Source organism: Heterodontus francisci, chromosome 37 (assembly GCF_036365525.1).
Source record: "Heterodontus francisci isolate sHetFra1 chromosome 37, sHetFra1.hap1, whole genome shotgun sequence".
Lineage (NCBI taxonomy): Eukaryota > Metazoa > Chordata > Chondrichthyes > Heterodontiformes > Heterodontidae > Heterodontus > Heterodontus francisci.
The window spans coordinates 5,768,379-5,789,993 of record NC_090407.1 but is presented as its reverse complement, the minus strand read 5'-3'; the positions used below and the strand labels follow the sequence as shown (position 1 = coordinate 5,789,993).

Sequence of the window (21,615 nt, the reverse complement as noted above, 5' to 3'; positions counted from 1 at the left end):
AATTGACAAATCTCTTGAAAGGAGACCTGACTAAAATTACAAAGAAGAAACCAGATGTCGGGCAAAAGCCAATAGCGCAGGACAGCACCAAGGTTGAAGACAGTAAAGGAGAAGACTAATTAAATCAGGTAACAGTAATTTAGGTTAATTGGGATTAGGTGCTGGCGCAAAATTCTAAAATGGTGAAAAGTGGGAGCTCCACTTGAGGTCAAAGGATATAATGAGAGTAAGAATATTGTGAGATAAAAGGACTGACGGAGCAATAAAAGTTGAGGTTGTACCTGTTAGACTTGCAAAGTATATGAAGGAACTATCTTTGAAAAATTGAGTAAAAGATTTTCATTCCTCAAACAAAGGCTGTGATGGATAACAAGGATTGGTGATTTAGCCATGGAAATGTGAGAGGAATGGAGGTTTACAAATGATATTGTGAATGTGAGCCTTAAGTAAGTACCAAATAACTTTCCCCCTCATTGAATTATTAAGAAGTATCTTGATTTACTGTGGACAAATTGTAAGATTCCCTGTTTATTAATTGATATTTCTGATTAGTCTATTAAGTTACCATTTTTCAGACATTTTGGAGAATTTATAAAGACGTTATAAAAAGTAGTTCATTTAGATATTTGGCCTCAATGTTGATTCTCATTTTGTGAAAGAAACTAGCTGATCTCCCATGACATAACTTTTAAATGGTCTGGAGCACGATTGGGTGTTCAATATTGGGTGGGAGCTATGTTTAATCTGGCCTGCCCATTTTAAGGACGCCACTCAGGAATGACCCTGTAGGCTTATCCCAAGGCTTGCTGTTTCGGAAATTTTGTAGGTTGACGTGTGTTTGTAACTTCTTGATTTTGACACTTCTAAATGTGAAGTGTGACAGATGTGCACTAGACATAAGACTTTTTAATATAGACTGGTGGATGTCCTGTCGTTTTACTTGTTGGGAATTGACGGATACACTGTTTTATAATAGGGATGTTATTCCATGTAATGCAAATATTTTTATCAGGGTCGCTGATTTACAGTGATTGAATAAGTCAAATTCCATTTTGATTGACTGGTATTCCGGGATTTGCAGTGGAGTTTTGGAGATCCAGTTCATTGACTCTGTTCACTCTTCCATAAAAACTGTAAATCACTGGCTTTGTTGATTATTATATGTCCCTCTACCTGTGTTACTTAATTTTTTTTTTTTGCTATTTTAAAAGCTACAGCAAGATGGTATGTGTGTTGTGCCATGTTTAACTTAGATACATGGTGCTTAGCAGCAGTGGTGGTGTGGGGTGAGGCGGTGTCCTTGGTTTTGATAGCACAGAGGGAAGGGTGTCTAGGAATTTGGTAAAACTGTGGTGGGGCCTTGAGGTTTGGCAGCATGGAGGGTGGGTGACAGATCACGGACTTAGCAGCACAAGAAGATAGTTTGCACCCTAACTTCAGCTTGCATTAAAATCATTTTCAGAAATGCATTAACTGAAATGCTGTTATGGGAAAGATGCAATTTGCCTTTCCACTAATATTGTTTTGGTATCAAAGATTAAAGCAATTCCAGGTGTGCAGTGATCAGATAATTTCTTTTAGTGAGGCAGGGATAAATTTTGGTCAGGACAGGCATGGGCAAACAGTACTCTCTCATGTTTGAAATGGTCTCTTCCAGTTTCTGTTTTTTTTTATCCTCTATCTCTCATACACACGCAGACACAACTCTCTATTACTTTAAAAAAAAACTCTGCTAGTTTCGTCTGAATATAGCATCCGGGATTTATCCTGTAACTTCGAATAATTATATGTAGTGCGTGTGCAGTTTGAGATTTCCTTCCAACTTTGCACAAAAATATCAGAATCGAGCTAGGTTTTTAAGAGAAGTTGCGATCTTCAAGTTAAGAACAATAACAAAAGTATTAAAGCCTACAAGATTATTTTATTGCTAAGTTTAATGTCGTCACTGTGAAATATGTAATTTTTAATATTATTCGAGCATTGTTTTTACTCAAGCTGGTTGGATGGGGTGGGAGAAATGGTAGGAAATTTCTTTTCAAGAAGTAGTTTGAGCGATTTGATCAGCTCACCTTTCCCTGCTAAGAAAGGTGCATGTGACCAAATTACAATTACTCAAACTGTTTCAAAGTTAATGAATTTACTTAGCCAATTTGCTGCAAGAAGTTTTGTTGAGCTCAGCGAAGTTAGCTGAAAGAATTTGAATGTCAGTCAATTTACACTGCAAGAATTTGAATATAAGAAACTTGCACATAAGAAAGAGAAAGATCTTGCCTTTCACGATCTCAGGACATCCCAATACACTTTACAGCCAATTAAGTACTTTTTTGTAATGTCAGCAAAGGCAGCAGCCAATTCCCACAGAGCAGGTCCTACATACAGCAATGAGAAAATAAATAATACATTGTTCTGGAATGAGTAGGTAATCTGTTTTAGTGATGTGGGTTGAGGGATAAATATTGTCCAAGATACCAGGAAAACTCCCCTGTTGTTATTCGAATAGTGCCGTAGGATCTTTTACACCCACCTGAGAGGGCAGATGAGGCTTTGGTTTAATGTCTCATCCGAAACACAGCACATCCAATGGTGTAACATTCCATCAATACTGCAATGAAGTGTTGGCCTGGATTATGTGCTCAAATCTCTGGATTCGGGATTAAACCCACGACCTCTGACTCAGAAGCAAAGCGTTTCCTGAAGTGTTACAAGGAAGTGTGACAAAACTGCGCTAAGCATACTAGTTTTATAATAAATTATAGACAGATGCATAGATAGTCATGTGCAGTGTGGAAAGCTTTGCATAGTGTCAAGTACTCATTTCCACTGCAAGTTGTAACTTGACACAGTAGTAGTGTACAGCACAGCAGGCAACCCATCATGTCTGTGCTGGAGCAATCCAACTAACCCCATTTCCCTAGTTTCTTTCCTTAGCCCTGTATCTTCCTCTGCTTTAGCAGAGATCTGACTTTGGAAGCATGTAAATATTAATTATGAGATGGAGTGTTAACTCATTGAAGAACAAAGAGCGAAGACATGACGTTCTGTCTTGGTCCATGGAATCTTATCATGTGCAGCGCCGCACTGTAATAGAAACCTTTCTTAAACCCTGCTTGTCCACTCGTATTGTGTGGTGATGATGAGTTATGAGGTAGGAGAGAGAGAATTTACTAAATTGGTTAAATTACATATTCTGGTACATTTTTTATGTCGTTCATGGGATGTGGGTGGCGCTGGCTAGGCCAGCATTTATTGTCCATTCTTAATTTTCCTTGAGAAGGTGGTGGTGAACTGCCTTCTTGAACTGCTGCAGTCTTGGAGTGACTTGGAGGGGAACTTGCAGGTGGTGATGATCCCATGCATCTGCTGTCCTTGTTCTAGGTGTTAGAGGTTGAAGGCTTAGTAGGTGCTGTGGAAGGAGCCTTGGTGAGTTGCTGCAGTCCATCTTGTAGATGGTACACATGCAGCCATGATGAATTCACTAAATATTTCCTTCGTTAATCTTTTTGAATAATTTTGTTCTTCCAGAGATATATTCTGCCTCTTCTAGTGGCCAGCAAGGAAGACAAGAAACATCTGCAGAGGATTGAGTCAGGTGTTTCTGAGCTAAGTGGGACTATAACACAGACAGGTGAAGATTAATGCTTTCATAAATTTACTGTTGAATTTCCTCATCTTTTAATTCTGTAAAAGAAGTTCAGTTTTCTGGTATGCAAATCTTCCTAAATTAAAAGATGAAGCTTCTGTAATTTCTCTTTCCTATGAAATTGCTTGTTTACCCATCTGGTTTCAGTTATCTTTTAATGAAAAGCTTTTGACCCTAACATCTTAACGAGACTAGACAACCTAAATTGTGTGTGTCTGCTGTGATGTACATGCTCGTAACTGGCGTTCTTGAAATAACCAAATCATGATACGCATCTGAGGTTTAATGTGTGATTCTTTGAGAATACTCTATTTCCCAATAAACTTTTTTTTAGGTACATGAACTTGAGTTTAGAGAGCTGTATGGAATCATAGTGTAAGTGGAATTGCCCTTGATGTCAAAGTATGAAGATGCTGGAAAGAACAAGTGTGTCCAGAAAATCAAATGTCTCAATTCGTTTGGTTTGAATATGTTTAGCATTGGAATAGTTGGGATTGGGAAATTGCTCTTTCTAATTCGCCTGAACTTGCTTTCCAGGTCAGGTTGGTGAGCTGAAAAACAAAGCAACTTCCCAACCTGCAATGAACATTGGTTTGTTTATTCTTACAATGTTGAGCCAAAAATAGATGTCTTGAGTTTTCCAGCTACATTTGATGGCTTATGTAGCTCTTTGTTAATAGGTAACCTTAGCTTTAGTGTATTTTAAATAATCTTTTCTTGAAATGTGGGTAGAGCAACAATTTGAAAACTGCTGAGCTGATGGTGTTTTATTTTGGGCTTTTTAAAGCAAGTGCAAGCGCAAGTTTGAGCCTTCCTCTCTGCATAAGGACCATGCCTTGGTAAATAACTTTGGATCATATTTCCTTCTTTTTATACAGATCACATGAAAATCTGAAATGGGTTTAGTATTGAGGTCAAACATTTTATGAAGTTAGATCTATGCTGCCAACAATTGATTTACAGTTTTAAAATGAATGTACCTAAACTGATTGCTGTACTGCAAGGCATTGTAATGATAGCTTTGATCAAGGTTGTTGTTTTCATACTTCCAGGAGAATTGTCTTTGAAACCTTAACTTTTCACTAGTTTTACCAATCTCCATGAGAAACAGCTATTGGAGAAAACCCAATGAACCCCCAATGTTTTTCCCTCAGTTTTTCTTCCTATTCTCTGATTCTTGTTTGAGTACATATCCAAGGGCACTGTCAGCTCTCTGATACTTTGCCCAAATAGCTATTCTTCATTTGAGAGTCTGGACAGTGAGTGTCAGCAGGCCATTTGACTTCAAAGGGCAACACGACAAAGCCCAGTCCTGTTCTCATCTGATTTGTCAAATGTGAATCATCCAGCAAGCATTACCAGGAGTGAGAAACCAGGCTAACTTTTATCTTTTTCCCCTTGCCTAACCCAGTAACCAGGGAAGGCAACTATAGCACCCTATCACTATTTGGGTACCATGAGCAAAATCAGACATAAACCTGGTGCATTCTCCATCACTTAAAATATGTAATATTATGCCTGCAACCCAAGAATATCCAGGATGCTTTGAGGGCTTTCTATGCATGTTCTGCATTTGTGTTCTTTGTATTTTTGAAGTGTTCGAATGTAGTTGAAAAAAAGCATTCTTTATGTCTAATGATGTTACCTGCACTTATGGAAACACTAAGAGTTCAAAAAATATTTTCAGGAATTGTTGATGAGAAATGCTGGAAAACTGTCAAAACGTAGAAAGCATTTATATATGTGGAAATAACAACAAAGTGTTATGTTGAGATGTCACCTTGATTCACTCCAAAAGGACAAACAATCAGTTATGATATGGTTTATCTTCAGGATTGCAGTGACAAATAAAAATGTACGAGAGGTAATGGAAACCAAAGGAGAAAGACTGATTGCTAATTTCTGTTGGTAAAGGAGAGATCGTTCTTGAGTCAGTCACAGATATATGGAGATTGAGAATGGCAGGATTGAACCCACATTGCTTCTAACCTGAAATCAGACACAATTAGCTTGAAACTGAGCTCTGCATAGTGCCAAATTGCTTATTTTTAAAAAATTTTCATGATACAAGTAGCAGGGAATAGATATTGTCAGGCAAGCCCCCCGCCTGCCAAGAATGAGACACATATCTTCAGCTGCTTCACTTTCCTTCAGTCTTCAAGGCAGCATTTGACGGAATATGGCATCAAGGAGCCCTAGCAAAACTGAGGTCAATGGGAATCAGGGGGAAAACTCTCTGCTGGCTGGAGTCATACCTAGCGCAAAGGAAGATGGTTGTGGTTGTTGGAGGTCAATCATCTGAGCTCCAGGACATCACTGCAGGAGTTCCTCAGGGTAGTGTCCTAGGCCCAACCATCTTCAGCTGCTTCATCAATGACCTACCTTCAATCATAAGGTCAGAAGTGGGGATGTTCGCTGATGATTGCACGATGTTCAGCATCATTCGTGGCTCCTCAGATACTGAAGCAGTCCGTGTAGAAATGCAGCAAAACCTGGACAATATCCAGGCTTGGGCTGATAAGTGGCAAGTAACGTGCACCACGCAAGTGCCAGGCAATGACCATCTCCAACAAGAGAGAATCTAACCATCTCCCCATGACATTCAACGGCATTACCATCGCTGAATCCCCCACTATCAACATCCTAGGGGTACCATTGACCAGAAACTGAACTGGAGTAGCCGTATAAATACAGTGGCTACAAGAGCAGGTCAGAGACTAGGAATCCTGCAGCGAGTAACTCACCTCCTGACTCCCCAAAGCCTGTCCACCATCTACAAAGCGCAAGTCAGGAGTGTGATGGAATACTCTCCACTTGCCTGGATGGGTGCAGCTCCAACAACACTCAAGAGGCTCGACACCAGCCAGGACGAAGCAGCCTGCTTGATTGGCACCGCATCCACAAACGTTCGCTCTTTCCACCACCGACGCACAGTGGCAGCAGTGTGTACCATCTCCACGATGCACTGCAGCAACACACTAAGACTCCTTAGACAGCACCTTCCAAACCCGTGACCTCTACCAACTAGAAGGACAAGAGCAGCAAATGCATGGGAACACCACCACCTGCAAGTTCCCCTCCAAGTCACACACCGTCCTGACTTGGAACTATATCACCGTTCCTTCACTGTCGCTGGGTCAAAATCCTGGAACTCCCTCCCTAACAGCACTGTTGGTATACCTACCCCACATGAACTACAGCAGTTCAAGAAGGCAGCTCATCACCACCTTCTCAAGGGCAATTAGGGATGGGCAATAAATGCTGGCCTTGCCAGTGACGCCCACATCCCATGAATGAATAAAAAAAATTTCGCCACATGAGCATTAAAACTTAAATTGGTGCTGGAAAGAAAAGAGGACCTATCACAAGGAATTGCCAGGCCCCTTGCCGGAAAGACCTTTTTTGCATAGTAATAGACGGTATTTGGAACGGACAAAGAAGCCACTCCCTGCTCCAATTTAATCCACAATGGACTTTTGATTACCAGACGTTGAAGGTGGAGAGGCAAGCATTCCAGGTTAACTGCTAAGATGGCCAAATACCCAAACAGACGTGGTCAGACCAGTTTAGTCACATGACTAACTGACTCTTGGAGTTTTTTTGAATTTGAACTTGCCACAGGGAATTTGAGAAAGCTCTTTGCACCTGGACTGAGAACACCTCTCTCCTGTCTGCTCTCATCTCGCTCTCACCAGCTTCGGAAACCACTGAAGACATATGAACCCCATGAGAGAAAAGTCTCCTACAGTTAACAAGGTTTAAGGAGAATACTGGGCCCCAACAAAAAGCAAGACTACCTACAATCAAGGTCTACAGCAAGTTCGAAGCACGGTAAAAACCCCCTGTCAGAGATTTCCTCAAACCTATCCATTTTATTTTTCTTCTCTTTTCTATCACTGTTTGCATGTGCGTATCGCGTATGCATGATAGCGTGGGGCGCAGTGTGTATTCGTCGACATTAACCAAATTAGAGATTAAGTTTAAGGTTTAATAAATTTCACTTTTCTTCTTTAAACCTAAGAGAGCCTATTTATGCTCATTTCTTTGCATTATAATTGGAAAGTGGTGAACAAGGATTCACCAAGGGGGAGCTCAAAACACAGTGTGTCTAAAATTAAATCCTGTTACAATAAGACCAGGTGAAGGCTGAAAAGACCCCTAGGCACTTTTCTCACCTGGTCGTAACAGATATATATCACTGGAAAACGATATTTTGTTTGTTCCTATATTTCTAAGACAGTTTGTCATTTTACAATCAGCCTTGTCTCATTAGAATGTTTTACAGTTTGCCTTTCATAAAGACAGAAGAAAACACATGGTAGCATAGTATCCAGTACACACAAGGGGCCTATGTTAACATCCCTTGGGTGACACTATTGTTTAACTAAATATTGGACTGTAAAAGTGTACTCAAGATCACAAGATAATTATGGATGAAGGGGAAGGCCACTCAACTTACCTTGATTCACTATCCAAACAGATCTTAATATCACACCACTTTAATTTCCAGTTGTTTCTTAACTGGATCCAGGGTTTTTGCCTCCCTACATTATCTGAAAGTTTATTCCTCATGTTGTGCACCCTGTGTGCCAAGAAGAATTTACTGCTGAGTTGAATGTACCAACCAAGTTCTACTCATACAGTTTAAAGTAATATTTTTAGTTAACTTTTTCTATATCTTAACAATATGGTATACCTCGATGAAATCGTTTCTCAGATGCTTCGTTTTTGGGTCTGAAAAGCCCAGGTTTCTCCTTATAGATTCCTGTCCTGGGGAGGTTAGCCTTGTGGCTTTTTCTGCACTGCCTGCAGTGCTAGAATATCTCCCTTATTTCTGGCTGACCAGAACGGGACCAAGTTGTCAAGGTACTGTTTAATTTTGCTGCTGTACATTTTAGTAATAATGCTATCATAGTACTAACTGTAGATGCTGGTCAATTAATTTTAAATCTGAGAGCGATAGATTTCTTGCTAACCAGGTGTATTGAAGGATTTTTAAAATTCTTTCATGGGATATGGGCATCACTGGCAAGGCCAGCATTTGTTACCCATCCCTAATTGTCCTTGACAACTGGATGGCTTGCTAGGCCATTTCAGAGGGCTGTTAAGAGTCAACCACACTGCTGTGGGTTTGGAGTCATGTGTAGGCCTTCCCTAAAGGACATTAGTGATTCAGATGGGTTTTTACAAGAGTCGATGATAATTTCATGGCACCATTACTGGGACTAGCTTTCAATTCCAGATTTTTTTAAATTAATTGAATTTATTAATTTAATTTGAATTCCACCAGGATTTGAACCCGTGTCCCCAGGGACATTAGCCTGGGCCTCTAGATTACAAATTCAGTGACATTACCACTGCGCCATTGTCTCCCCAGCAGACGTGACCTCGGTTTCACGTCTCCTTCAAAAGACAGCACCTCCAACAGTGCAACATTCCCTTAGTACTGCACTGGAGTGTCAGCTAGAATTTTGTGCTCACATTACTGAACCCGCAACCTTCTGATTCGGAGGTGAGAGTGCTACCCACTGAGCCAAGGTTAGGATACAGATGACCCATGATCTCATTGAATGGCAGAATAGGCTCAAGCAGCTGAATGGCCTACTCCTGTTTCAATATTCCTACTGTTTTGGCTATGTGGTTCAATATCCAATTAATTTTGTTTTCTGCTGCTAAACATTGGTTGGGTATGTTTAACGTTGAGTCTGCAAAGGCTCCTCGGGTTCTTTCAACATCATCCTTCGCTTTTTCAACCCCATTCATGAGATATGTCATCAATTTTTTTCTTATGTATGGTACTTTACAAAAGTCTACATTAAGTTTAATCTGCTATTATTCTGTCCACTTACATTGTCATTGTACAGATGATTCATAAGTTTACTCCTGATCGATTCTAAAATTTCACCTAGATTGGAAGTGACTAACGTCACCCTTTTGAGTACGGGCACCCAATTAGCCAGTTTCTAATCTTTGATACCTCCCCAGTGTCGGATGACTCCCTCATAATGGTTTTCTTCTGATTGCGGGGTCACAAGATCCACGTATGGGACTGAGGGGTGATGTTCACGTATATTTTTGCGTATCTGAAATAGGATATTAATTGTGTAAAAACAGAAGGTTTTCAGATATGTTGTGCCAGTTAGAAGTGATCAAAAAGTGGTGCAAATTACAACTCATTAGCATACAGTGTGGATGAACAAACTAATTCAGTGTCCAATCACTAATGGATAAACTGAGACATTTTTTGACTAAGAAGATCACATAAAGCAATTGCTTTTATTGATCTCCATAGTGCTGGGTGGAGGTAAGAGAAATATAACTTGCATTTATACAATAGCATCACATTCTCCAAAATTTTGCAAAACCTATGTTTGGGAATCGTGCAGAAGGAAATATTTGTATAGTTTCTCGAATAACCATATATTTATTTTGTCTTTGTGTGAATAAAAATAGAAGGAATAGTGGTCCTATTTTTTTAAATTTAGAAATGAAGGTGAAGGGCCAAGTTCTATACTGAAGGAATGCTACCAATGTGCAAAGAATAAAGGGGAAACGAGGTTAAAACAAGAAGCAGTGTTTAGGTAAAAGCCTGAAGGTTGGGAGGTTAGGGGGAGAAGACTGAAGGGAGGATTCACAGTTTCTTGGAAGAGCTTCACAGTTTAGAGATCCTGAGGAAGAATAAGTTAGAGCAGGAGACAGTACAGTGATTTTTCACTTGAACATATAGATGATGAATGGAGGGCAAGTGGCTTGTAAAATGGCATATTTGAAGCTTAGGAGTTGGAAAAGAAAAGTAAAAATATAAGATTCTGTTGAACATTGTTCTTATTTAACTAACTTTTTAAAATCCTATATTTTTTATCTGCTACCACTGTTAATGTTAGTTCCTGTCCTTCCCAGAGTGCCATTACCAATGAGCATGGCAAACTCTTAAGATCTGTAACTCACACTCCTTTCCAGCCAAATTTCCACACTTCCCCAGCAGGATATGAAGGTAATAGGACCCTAATGGAATCTGGACTGAATTAGATCACCTCATCAGCAGCATTCAGTTAGAAAATGGTGAATACAATACTGTGGAACTAGATTCAGATCATTGAATTGTTGGTGCAAAATTCAATTTATACTTAGAGGATAAAGAAAACCTATGTAAATTTGAGAAATATGAGTGGGAATCACTGTAATCTGATCATTTCACTAGAGAAAGGCATGGAATTGAAAAATTGATGGGCAGCCCTAATTGCTGAAAACTCAGAGGTTAACATCTATCTCTAGTATGAGACATTAACAAGGACAGTATAAGAACTGCTGAATAAATCCTGCAACACAGTAGAACATTTAAAGCTTACTCTTTAATTAGCTAAATTATAGAGTTGCAAATGTATATAATAAAATGAGTACAAATGGCACTAATATGTTTGATAACTGACACTTCCATACCAGTATTAGGTGAAGTAATTTTCAGGAAAAAACAGCACTAAGCCTTATCAATGACTCGTGTGGTGAACACCAAGGAAATCGAAAAAAATTGAAAATCAGGAAGCCAAAATTAAAAATTATTAGATGACTGGCATGTGTATATTTTCCAAGCTGTGAGGTGCCAGCTGTGCTACACCAGCCGAATGACAATAACATCGATATCAAAAACTGGTGCTGAAAAACAAAGCCATGGATCTGTTCAAACATGGCACCAAAATGAGATGCAATTATGCAGTCATGGATGAAATCCTGAGAAACAAGGGCGACCTGTGTGACTTAGCATAAGATTTTTGTATACTTTGCACATCATGGGGCCCTAAGAACATTATAGGACATTCCCATCTCATGCTCATCTGTTTACTGATGCAAAAATATACAATCAAATCTTCAAGTCTTCATGTACCTCTCATATATTTTCTTGAACAAACATTTAAAAAAGGCTCGGTAAGCGGGAACTGAGATTCTAGGGATTGTCTTAAAAGTTCCCACTCCCTCCTCAAATTTACAATACATAATATAAGTTGGGTTTCTATCCTCAAACAGTTTTCAAATTGCACTGTATCGTGCATTTATCTATATTTAAAAGATATCATCCTGTGTTGGATACAATTTCTTATAACTTTTTGTAACAATCTTAATCTCAGCTTGAAAGTTTTTAAACTATGTCTGAGTGGACATTGCTGAAATTTGGTGAATATTTTTCTTTGAAAGGAAATACATTTTGATAAACCCTCCCAATCATCTACTTAATTTATCATCATTTTAAAAATTATGCACAGGCTTTGACTTATAAATCCTTTATCAGTCCTTAATCTTTATGCGAATAAAGATGGATAGATGAATGTCATCTTGTAGCATATTAAGATTTCTTATATTCTGGCTGAAATATTTCCATTCATTGAACCTTTGGTTGTTCAGTACTGTTCACTATGTTTATTCATTTATTCCTTCTTTTCCCCTCTTCTGTAATCTCCCTGTGCTGAAAATCTTTCCCAGCTGAGATTAGGGCCTGGAGACCTGTCTCCAGTCTTTCAGCATTGTTGCATTATAGCCGTCTGCTAGGGACTCTGCAACTCGAGGCTACGGTAGCAGTTGGTCCAATTCTATCCCCTTCCAGTGGACAAACCAAACTAAAATAAAAGCAAAATACTGTGGATGCTGGAAATCTGAAATAAAAACAAGAAATGCTGGAGATACTCAGCAGGTCTGGCAGCATCTGTGGAGAGAGAAGCAGAGTTGACGTTTCAGGTCAGTGACCCTTCTTCAGAACTGGCAAATATTAGAAATGTAAAAGGTTATAAGCAAGTAAAGCGGGGGTGGGGCAAGAGAGAACAAAGGAGAAGGTGTAGCTAGGGCAAGGTCACAGAATAGCTGACCAGAAGGTCGTGGAGCAAAGGCAAACAATATGTTAATAGTGTGTTGAAAGACAAAGCATTAGTACAGATAGGGTGTTAACGGACTGAAAATTGAACAGCTGCAAGTGCAAACATGAAAAAAACAGTGGGTAAGCAAACTGAACAAACTAAGATGAAATAAATTTTAAAAACCCCAAAAATATATATAAAAAAAAGAAAAAAGTAACTAAAAATAAAAGTAAAATGGGGGGGAGGGCCTGTCATGCTCTGAAATTATTGAACTCAATGTTGAGTCCGGCAGGCTGTCGTGTGCCTAATTGGTAAATGCGATGCTGTTCCTCGAGCTTGCGTTGATGTTCACTGGAACACTGCAGCAATCCCAGGACAGAGATGTGAGCATGAGAGCGGGGAGAGTGTGGAAATGGCAAGCAACCGGAAGCTTGGGGTCCTGCTTGTGGACTCAGTGCAGGTGTTCGGCAAAGCGGTCACCCAGTCTGCATTTGGTCTCCCCAATGTAGAGGAGACCACATTGTGAGCAGTGAATACAGTATACTACATTGAAAGAAGTACAAGTAAACCACTGCTTCACCTGAAAGGAGTGTTTGGGGCCTGGGATAGTGAGGAGAGAGGAGGTAAATGGGCAGGTATTACACCTCCTGCGATTGCAGGGGTAGGTGCCGTGGGAAGGGGACGAGGTGGTGGGAGTAATGGAGGAGTGGACCAGGGTGTCACGGAGGGGACGATCCCTTCGGAATGCTGACAGGGGAAGGGAGGGGAGAATGCATTTGGTAGTGGCATCACGCTGGAGATGGCGGAGGATGATCCTTTGGATATGGAGGCTGATGGGGTGGAAAGTGAGGACAAGGGGAATCCTGTCGCGGTTCTGGGAGGGAGGGGAAGGGGTGAGGGTAGAGGTGCGGGAAATGGGCCGGACACGGTTGAGGGCCCTGTCAACCACAGTGAGGGGGAATCCTCGGTTGAGGAAAAAGGAAGACATGTCAGAAGCGCTGTCATGGAAGGTAGCATCATCAGAGCAGATGCGTCGGAGACGGACAAACTAGGAGAATGGAATGGAGTCCCTACAGGAGGCAGGGTGTGAAGAAGTGTAGTCGAGGTAGCTGTGGGAGTCGGTGGGCTTATAATGGATATTAGTAGACAGCCTATCCCCAGAGATGGAGATAGAGAAGTCAGGGAAGGGAAGTGTCGGAGATGGACCATGGGGTGGGAGCAGGAAACAGCACCGATACAGTCATCAATGTACTGGAAAAAGAGTTGGGGGAGGAAGCCTGAGTAGGACTGGAACAAGGAATGTTCGACATATCCCACAAAAAGACAGGCATAACTAGGACCCATGAGAGTACCCATAGCAATACCTTTTACTTGAAGGAAGTGAGTGGAGTTGAAGGAGAAGTTGTTCAATGTGAGAACAAGTTCAGCCAGGCGGAGGAGGGTGGTGGTGGATGGGGACTGGTTGGGGCTCTGTTCAAGGAAGAAGTGGAGAACCCTCAAACCGTCCTGGTGGGGGATGGAGGTGTAGAGAGATTGGACGTCCATAGTGAAGAGCAGGCGGTTGGGGCCAGGAAACTGGAAATTGTCAAAATGACATAGGGCGTCAGAAGAGTCATGGATGTAGGTGGAAAGAGACTGGACCAGCGGAGAAAAGATGTTTGCACTTGCGGCTGTTCAATTTTCAGTCCGTTAACACCCTATCTGTACTAATGCTTTGTCTTTCAACACACTATTAACATATTGTTTGCCTTTGCTCCACAACCTTCTGGTCAGCTATTCAGTGACCTTGTCCTATTTACACCTTCTCCTTTGTTATCTCTTGCCCCACCCCCGCTTTACTTGCTTATAACCTTTTACATTTCTAATATTTGACAAACCAAACTCTTTGGCTGAACAGAGGGATTAAGTATGCCTTCTACCATTCATTGGCACACGGTGGCACCACAATGGCAACATGGTGAAGTTGTTTTAGTTTGTCATTTTCTTTCCTCAAGACCCAGCTAAACTCTCAGGCACGATTTCAATCCTGCCTTCACAAGCTGTTTTTAACCTAATTTCCTTATACTGAATGATGTGCCTTCAAAAATAATCAACATTAATGAAGCATTTTTAATCATATCTACAATGGCTCTGGATTCTTTGGCTTAAGTCAGCATGAGGGAACTTGCTGAAATGTAATGGAATTGGTGAACCTGTGAGCTGAGAAACTGAGGGTTCGGCGGCGGAAGCAAAATGTTGCGGAGCTGCGGCGATATTCAGCGCGGCGGCTCATTTAAATGGCCGGGGCGGACTACCCACCCCGATGACATGGAAGGGGCAGGCTGTCCGTACCCGGCAATGGCGATAGCAGCCTTTGCACAACTGCTGACTCCATTTTTAAAGGGCTTCGAGCCCTACATTTCAATTGTAATATTTAAAGAAATAGTGATTTAAAATTGATTTGAAAAAATTAAATAAATGTTTCTAACCCCTCTCCCAACCCCCAATAACCATATAATTCATTCTTTGCCCTCTCCCCTCCCCCCCCGAAATACTTACCTTGTGTACCTGACCTCCCCCTCCCCCCCCCGAAGTTCATAAATTGTGTACTTTACCCCCTTCCCACCATCCCTTACACCAATCAGATGAGTTTGACCCTGCTGCCCCCTCCCCACCAGTGTTCTGCCTCGGCCGGCTACAATATCACCCCAGAACAGATGGCAGAAGCGGGTAGGTCATTTATTCATTCAAATTATTTAATATATTTAAATTGGGCTTCCGCCACCAAGCGGCGGGGGTGGGCCACCACGTGGGCTTGCTGCAGCCGGCAATATTGGGCCGGACCTTCCCGGTTTCGAGGCCATAGCGGGCCTCTGCCGGAGGCATTTTCCAGCCCCACCCCCCCAACCCCAACGACCCCTGATGTAGGGGAATCTGTAAAATTCAGCAGTAAGTGAGACATCAATAGCTGTGTTCATAATGGGGAAATGGATTACAACAAGCTAAAAAAGAAACTCTGCATTTAGGAGTGTAACCTCTGTTTGTCAGCCAGCCCCTGAATTTACTCTTGCCTTTGGACTTGCAGTTCATCTTAGAACACACAGAAAGGTTACCACTAAACTCCTGAGTCAGTTGGATTTCAATTCAAAGTTGCTATCCTTGAAAATAACCTGGAAAACCCCATAACAGCTTCTGAAAGTCAGCCAGGCTGCACTAAAAAAATGATCTAATGATGAGCCAAGAAAAGTCCAGGCTCATGACAAATGTTTCTTCTGATCAAACTTGGTGCACTGTGGCAGTCATTAGGAATGCCTGTGACCTTGAATAGATGATAGGAAGTCTTAGAAATTATGCAACGTGTCATTAATCTCTTGTCTTATTTTAGAAATGAAATTAAATTCAGTGTTGCTTAAATTCAAAATAGATTTGTAATCACTATTAGTCGATGTGACAAATCCTATTGGTTCATTGTTAAGAATACAGTGGTGCAAGATTCAGGCTCAAATATGGACATTTAAATCACATTTCTAAAGAGAGGCCATTAACTATTGTAAGATAATTCGTTGGATGTAATGCACAGATCCTTGGTGCATCTTTGTCATCGTGAAATAACAGCCATTACCAGAATTGGTAAGAAATCGCAACTTCAAAATGCTGGATGTATTTGCAAACCTGAAAAAATTGATTTCCCAACATTTTATTTATTTCTCCAAGCTCATGTGTAAAGCTGGCCAAAACTGACATACTCAGGTACATTCTGGGCTTTGTTAAAGCAATCTAGTTATTTCAGAAATGATCTGCTGTGCTGCTGAGGATAGTGAAGCCTTGCACTTGAGGCAAAGAAAATATTAGAACAATCCCCAATACAGCAAACTCCACCCAGTTCTTCCTGTTGTTCAATTTTTAAACACCGTTTTCATGTATGTGTATACTTGTAATTTTATTCTCATACTATTCGAATATAAGTGCGTGTAGTTCCCTTTAAAAAAAAGGCATTACCGTCAAAATCTCTGCAAGGCTGCGATAGCGTTCAGCAGGAAAAGTGACAGTCTCCCTGGTGAAACTGATTCATCTTGAAAGTTTTTCTCAGCAAGACTGCATGCTACCCGGAGTGAAACATAATTATTGTTACTTTTGTCACTTCAGTCTTACTCTGCCAGTCAAACTGAAAGTGACGAGAGAAATAGTTTGTTCTAGGGATATTGTGGCAGCTCTCTAAAGTAACATTTATCTGAAAAAAATAATCTTGTTTGAGATACTACAGGCTAATAGTTGACCTTACAAATACTATCCCTTCAATGTAGAGAATACTGATGTAGGCTTTAAGTCACAAGTGAATGTTAGAGTTAAACTTCAGTAAGGAGCATGCTGCTTATTTGCTGCAATTCTAGCACTGCTGTGTTTCATGAAGAATTGTAACAATTTTTTCTTTTCTTATTCATAAATAGCCAAATGCAGACCATGAATCAATTTCAAAACTCTCCTTCAATTAGACTACCAAGCTGTAATGTTCTATGAATGTCAAAATAACAGATTCCATTAATACTTATCAGACCGTCATGTGATTAGATGTGATGCACATTTCAGTTGTGATAGTGTAGATATTTTGTTCATTATATCTTAATGTTTTCTTTTGTGGGGATATTGAATGGATATTATCATTTACAGGAACAGTTTTTATTCAAATAAATATAGTTGTTTTGTGTAGTACTATTTACAAAAGACAATAGGACTAATGTGTAGAAGGGTCAATGGAAGTACAGCAGTGGGGCACCTTTTAATCAACTGCTAGGGTTGGTCTTGTAAATCCCCTGCTTCCAACCACCACAGACTCCTCTCTGTTATTATGACACAACTTGGCTGAGGTTTCTAAATTAATAAATGTGGGGTTTTTAACTCGCTATCTATGTATATCTACCAGGGCCTATATGGCCTTATTTAGAAGCACAGCAGAACTCATAGGGGACTTTTGAGATGATTATATGGTGAAGGTTGGTGGTGAAGGAGAATGATATAATTCTCCTTTGCATTCTGTTACACTACAATGCAGGGTCAGATATGTACGTAATAATCATGTGATAAGTGTCAAACCTTTGACAGGTAATTGAATATTTTTTTAAAGTCATTTGTACAACTGCAGCATAGTAATTAGAGTACGTGACTTCTTTGAGTTTTAGATGAAGGTTTTAAAATTACGGCTGCTGCTTGAGACAACCATTTCATTTTAATTTTAAGTTTTGTTTTAGATTTGTGCATTTCTGTACATCAGTTCCTTTTGAAATTACTGAGTAGTCCTTAAATGTTAAAATGGCAAAATATAATTCCTAACCCTGAATATGATGAAATGAATTAAAAGGTAAGTGCAAAATCATTCATCTAGATGAGTACTATCGGGTCCTGCTCTCCTTGGCCAAAACCGCTCACTATTCCAGGAAGATCCTGGAATGCAAAGATAACTCCCAGCTTCTCTTCACCATTACAAACCATCTGCTGAAACCACTCTCTCCATCTTCTCCATCCTCACCTCCAACAAGTGCGTGAAGCTCATGAACTTTGTCACTAAGTTTGAGACCGTCTGTTTAGCTGCCTCTGCTGCTTTCCTCCCTTTTCCTAGCCCACCAGGCCAAATGTCCCCTAAGGTTCCCCCCTGCCCTAGCCTAGAACTCTCATCTTTCTGTAGTTTCTCTCTTTCCCTCATGCCCTTCCCAAGCTCATCATCTCCATGAGACCCATCTCCTGCTCCCTCAACCCTATTCCCATCAAACGGCTGACCATCCAACTTCCCTTTCTGGCCTCCGTGTTGGCTGATATTATTAATGGCTCCCACTCCTCACGTTCTATCCCCTTCCCTCCCCTTCAAATCTTCCATCCGCACCCCTCTCAAAAAAAAAAGCCTTAACCATTCTGCCCTTGCAAAATGCCAGCCCATCTCCAACCTCCCTTTCCTCTCCAAAATCCTTGAATGTATTGTCGCCTCCCAAATCCATACCCATCTTTTCTGCAATTCCATGGTTCATTTCCTCCAATAAGGTTTCTGCTCCTGCATAAATGGCCCTTATCAAAGTCATAAATTAACTTCCTAGGTGATGGTGACTGTGGTAAACCATCCCTTCTGATCCTTCTCGATCTGTCTGCATCCTTTGACATGGTTTACCCCACCATCCTCTTCCTGCGTCTCTCCTCCGTTGTCCAACTAAGTGGGACTGCCCTCACCTAGTTTATCCAGTTGTAGCTAGGAAATCACTTGGATTGGCTTCTCTTCCCGCTCCTGCATTGTTATTTTTGGTGTCCTCCAAAGATCTATCCTTGAACTGTCCTATTTCTCATCAACATGCTTCCCCTCAGCGACATCATCGGAAAACACAATGTTGGGTTCCACGTGCATACTGATGAAACTCACGCTTCCTTGCTACCACCTTGCTCAACCCTTTCACTCTCTGTCACGCTGCTTGCCTGACATTCAGTCCTGGATGAGCAGAAATTTCTTCCAACTAACTATTCTACATCATATCCAAATACAGTCAGTCACACGCTGTCTGCAGCCAGACACCAAATGGTGGACCCAAAATTGGTGAAGGTACCAGTTAAGTCCTCTTCAGGGGGACTGTTGGTTCCTGCTATAGCAGTGCCATTACTCTATTTACTTTAGAGGGTTGCCTTCTGCATTCTTGACATTGAAGGCAAACCTGCAAAGTAAATTGTGTATTTGCAGTGTATCTTGTATAACATCATGGGGCACTTCTATTTTACGTAAGTCCAGGCTTCTTGAAGCTGAACCTGATGGGTGAAAGATGTACTTTATCCTCCAGATCTTGTTTAGTGAGGACTAAAACCACTTGGTTTAAAAAATAGTTACAAGCAAAGACTTGAGATGCTGTAACTGTTTTTACCGGAGCAAAGAAACGGAAGAGGAGATTTAATAGAAGTTTTTAAAATTATGAAGGGTTTTGAAGGGGTGTTTAGGGAAAGTCTATTTCCTCTAACTGGGGAGTCACCGAGAATGGGTCATGAATTTAAAATTGTCACTGAGGGTAGGAGAGACGTTAGAAGAAATTCTTTTCATGCAGATGATTGTTTAAAGCCTGGAATGGTTTTCCACGGAGAGTAGTTGAAGCACAGGGGCGGCACAGTGGCGCAGTGGTTAGCACCGCAGCCTCACAGCTCCAGTGACCCGGGTTCAATTCTGGGTACTGCCTGTGTGGCGTTTGCAAATTCTCCCTGTGTCTGCGTGGGTTTCCTCCGGGTGCTCCGGTTTCCTCCCACATGCCAAAGACTTGCAGGTTGATAGGTTAATTGGCCATTATAAATTGCCCCTAGTATAGGTAGGTGGTAGGGAAATATAGGGACAGGTAGGGATGTGGTAGGAATATGGGATTAGTGTAGGATTAGTATAAATGGGGGGTTGATGGTCGGCACAGACTCGGTGGGCCGATGGGCCTGTTTCAGTGCAGTATCTCTAAAACTAAAAACTAAAAACAGTGACCATTGCATCTTTTACAGGAATAATGATAAACTGGAGGATAATACAGGTTTATGGGGAGAAAACAGGGCAGTGGGATTTGTTTCCGCTTGCTCTAGCAAAGAGCCAGTGCAGACACAATGGGCCAAATGGCCTCCTTCAGTGCTATAAACCTGTATGTATTGCTTTTTAATTCAACATGTTGTAAATTAGTATGAGAAAAGTCTCTGTTTACTCCAACCAACTTTGGTCTTACTTTTCCAAACTTGGGTTATAGTCACAAAAGAGATCTACATCATGGTCAGGAGGGAAATTGTTCAAACTGGCTTCTATGCATAAATAAAAATATAGATTAAAAGATGTAACACACCAGGAAAGAACATAACCGACCCTATTGATGAGTTCCTTGCATTCTGCATCGATCAGCATGAAGCTATCACCATCACCAGTGTAAATGTTGATGTGCAGTAGTAACAAAGCACCTTCGCTGTCTGGTTCCTGTTGTCTTGTTCCAGTCCCATCCTCATGTTTAATTGTTTCAAGGGCTCCTCCTTTTAATTGTTTACCTTTTGTGGCAATGTTCAAATGATGGGGGGGATCCTGTGCAAATGATATGTGTGAGGGTGCAGATCCCTTCTTTTTCTGCTTTATTGCTTCTGCATTTTTCTTTTTAATGTGATCAGAGAAGCTAATTTTAGGTAAGAAGATTAAAATGGCATAACAGAAGGCAGATGGAGAGCCTTTTTTTGTCACTGCATCTGTGGTTTTGTTTTAGTGTGATTTTGTTTTTCCCCCACCCCCTACCCTTCCCATGTATGAAGCTGTCCCTCACTATAACCAGGGTGATTTCACAAATTGTGCTGGTAACTTTAAATGCTTGAAACCATGTTCAGGACCTTGATATAAATGGGGCTATTCAGAAATAGTCGTTTTAGGCTGATAGTTAAAATAATTTGCTTGTGATAACGCAAGGTGGCACTGAGTGTAACTGACTTTTTGTCCTAATTACATTTTAGGTATTCTGTTTTGGTTTTTTGCAGATTTAAAAATATCCTTTATTGTTCTCTGTATGGAAGATGGCAATAGAATATTTGTCAGCTAAGCACTGTGGTGTACAAGACCTCTGTGTTGAGAAGTTAAATCTAATGAAGGAAATGGGGATTTCTGTTGAATTTTTTTTTGACTAAACTGATCTTGGACACCCAGAATTTCTTACTAAAATTGAAGTAGTGTGGGTTTATTTGGCAGTGATTTCAATAATCATGAATAAGGATAGGCATTTTTGTAATGCAGTAGGGGTTTTAAGTAAAATCTTTTCTGACTTGTGATTCAAAATTATGTAGTTTTTACTTTTATTGATCAGTTAATGGAATTTACCTAAAATTCTGCCAGTAATTTCCTTAATACAGTGAAAGGGGCTGAGATTCCTGTTGGTATCACTTGATTTGTACTGTTCTTACTCATATACTTGAATGGAAGGAGAGGAAGGAGAAAGGGGTTTTGAACATGGATGTACATGAGGACATGAACGGTTCTTATAGTGAAGATCCCTTGGGCTGAATTTTATGAGCCCTGTAGGGACAGGCAGGGTGTCAGGTGGGCCCATAAAATAGCGAGTGAAGGCGGTGGGGTGGAATGGCCCTCACCTTCCCGATGCTATTGAATCTTGTTGTTTGTTCCACCATCGGCATTTT

The 21,615-nt window shown here is 40.7% G+C and overlaps 1 protein-coding gene across 5 annotated transcripts in view; it reads left to right on the top strand.

Annotated features, from left to right (window-relative positions):
• The window catches only part of pex14 (peroxisomal biogenesis factor 14), a 253,197-nt gene that overhangs the window by 187,035 nt on the left and 44,547 nt on the right, over positions 1-21,615 (top strand). For all 5 annotated transcript variants that reach the window (XM_068016938.1, XM_068016935.1, XM_068016937.1 and 2 more), the window contains one exon: positions 3,523-3,625. In XM_068016938.1, the coding sequence (XP_067873039.1) occupies positions 3,523-3,625 (103 nt within the window). The remainder of the gene's footprint in view (positions 1-3,522; positions 3,626-21,615) is intronic.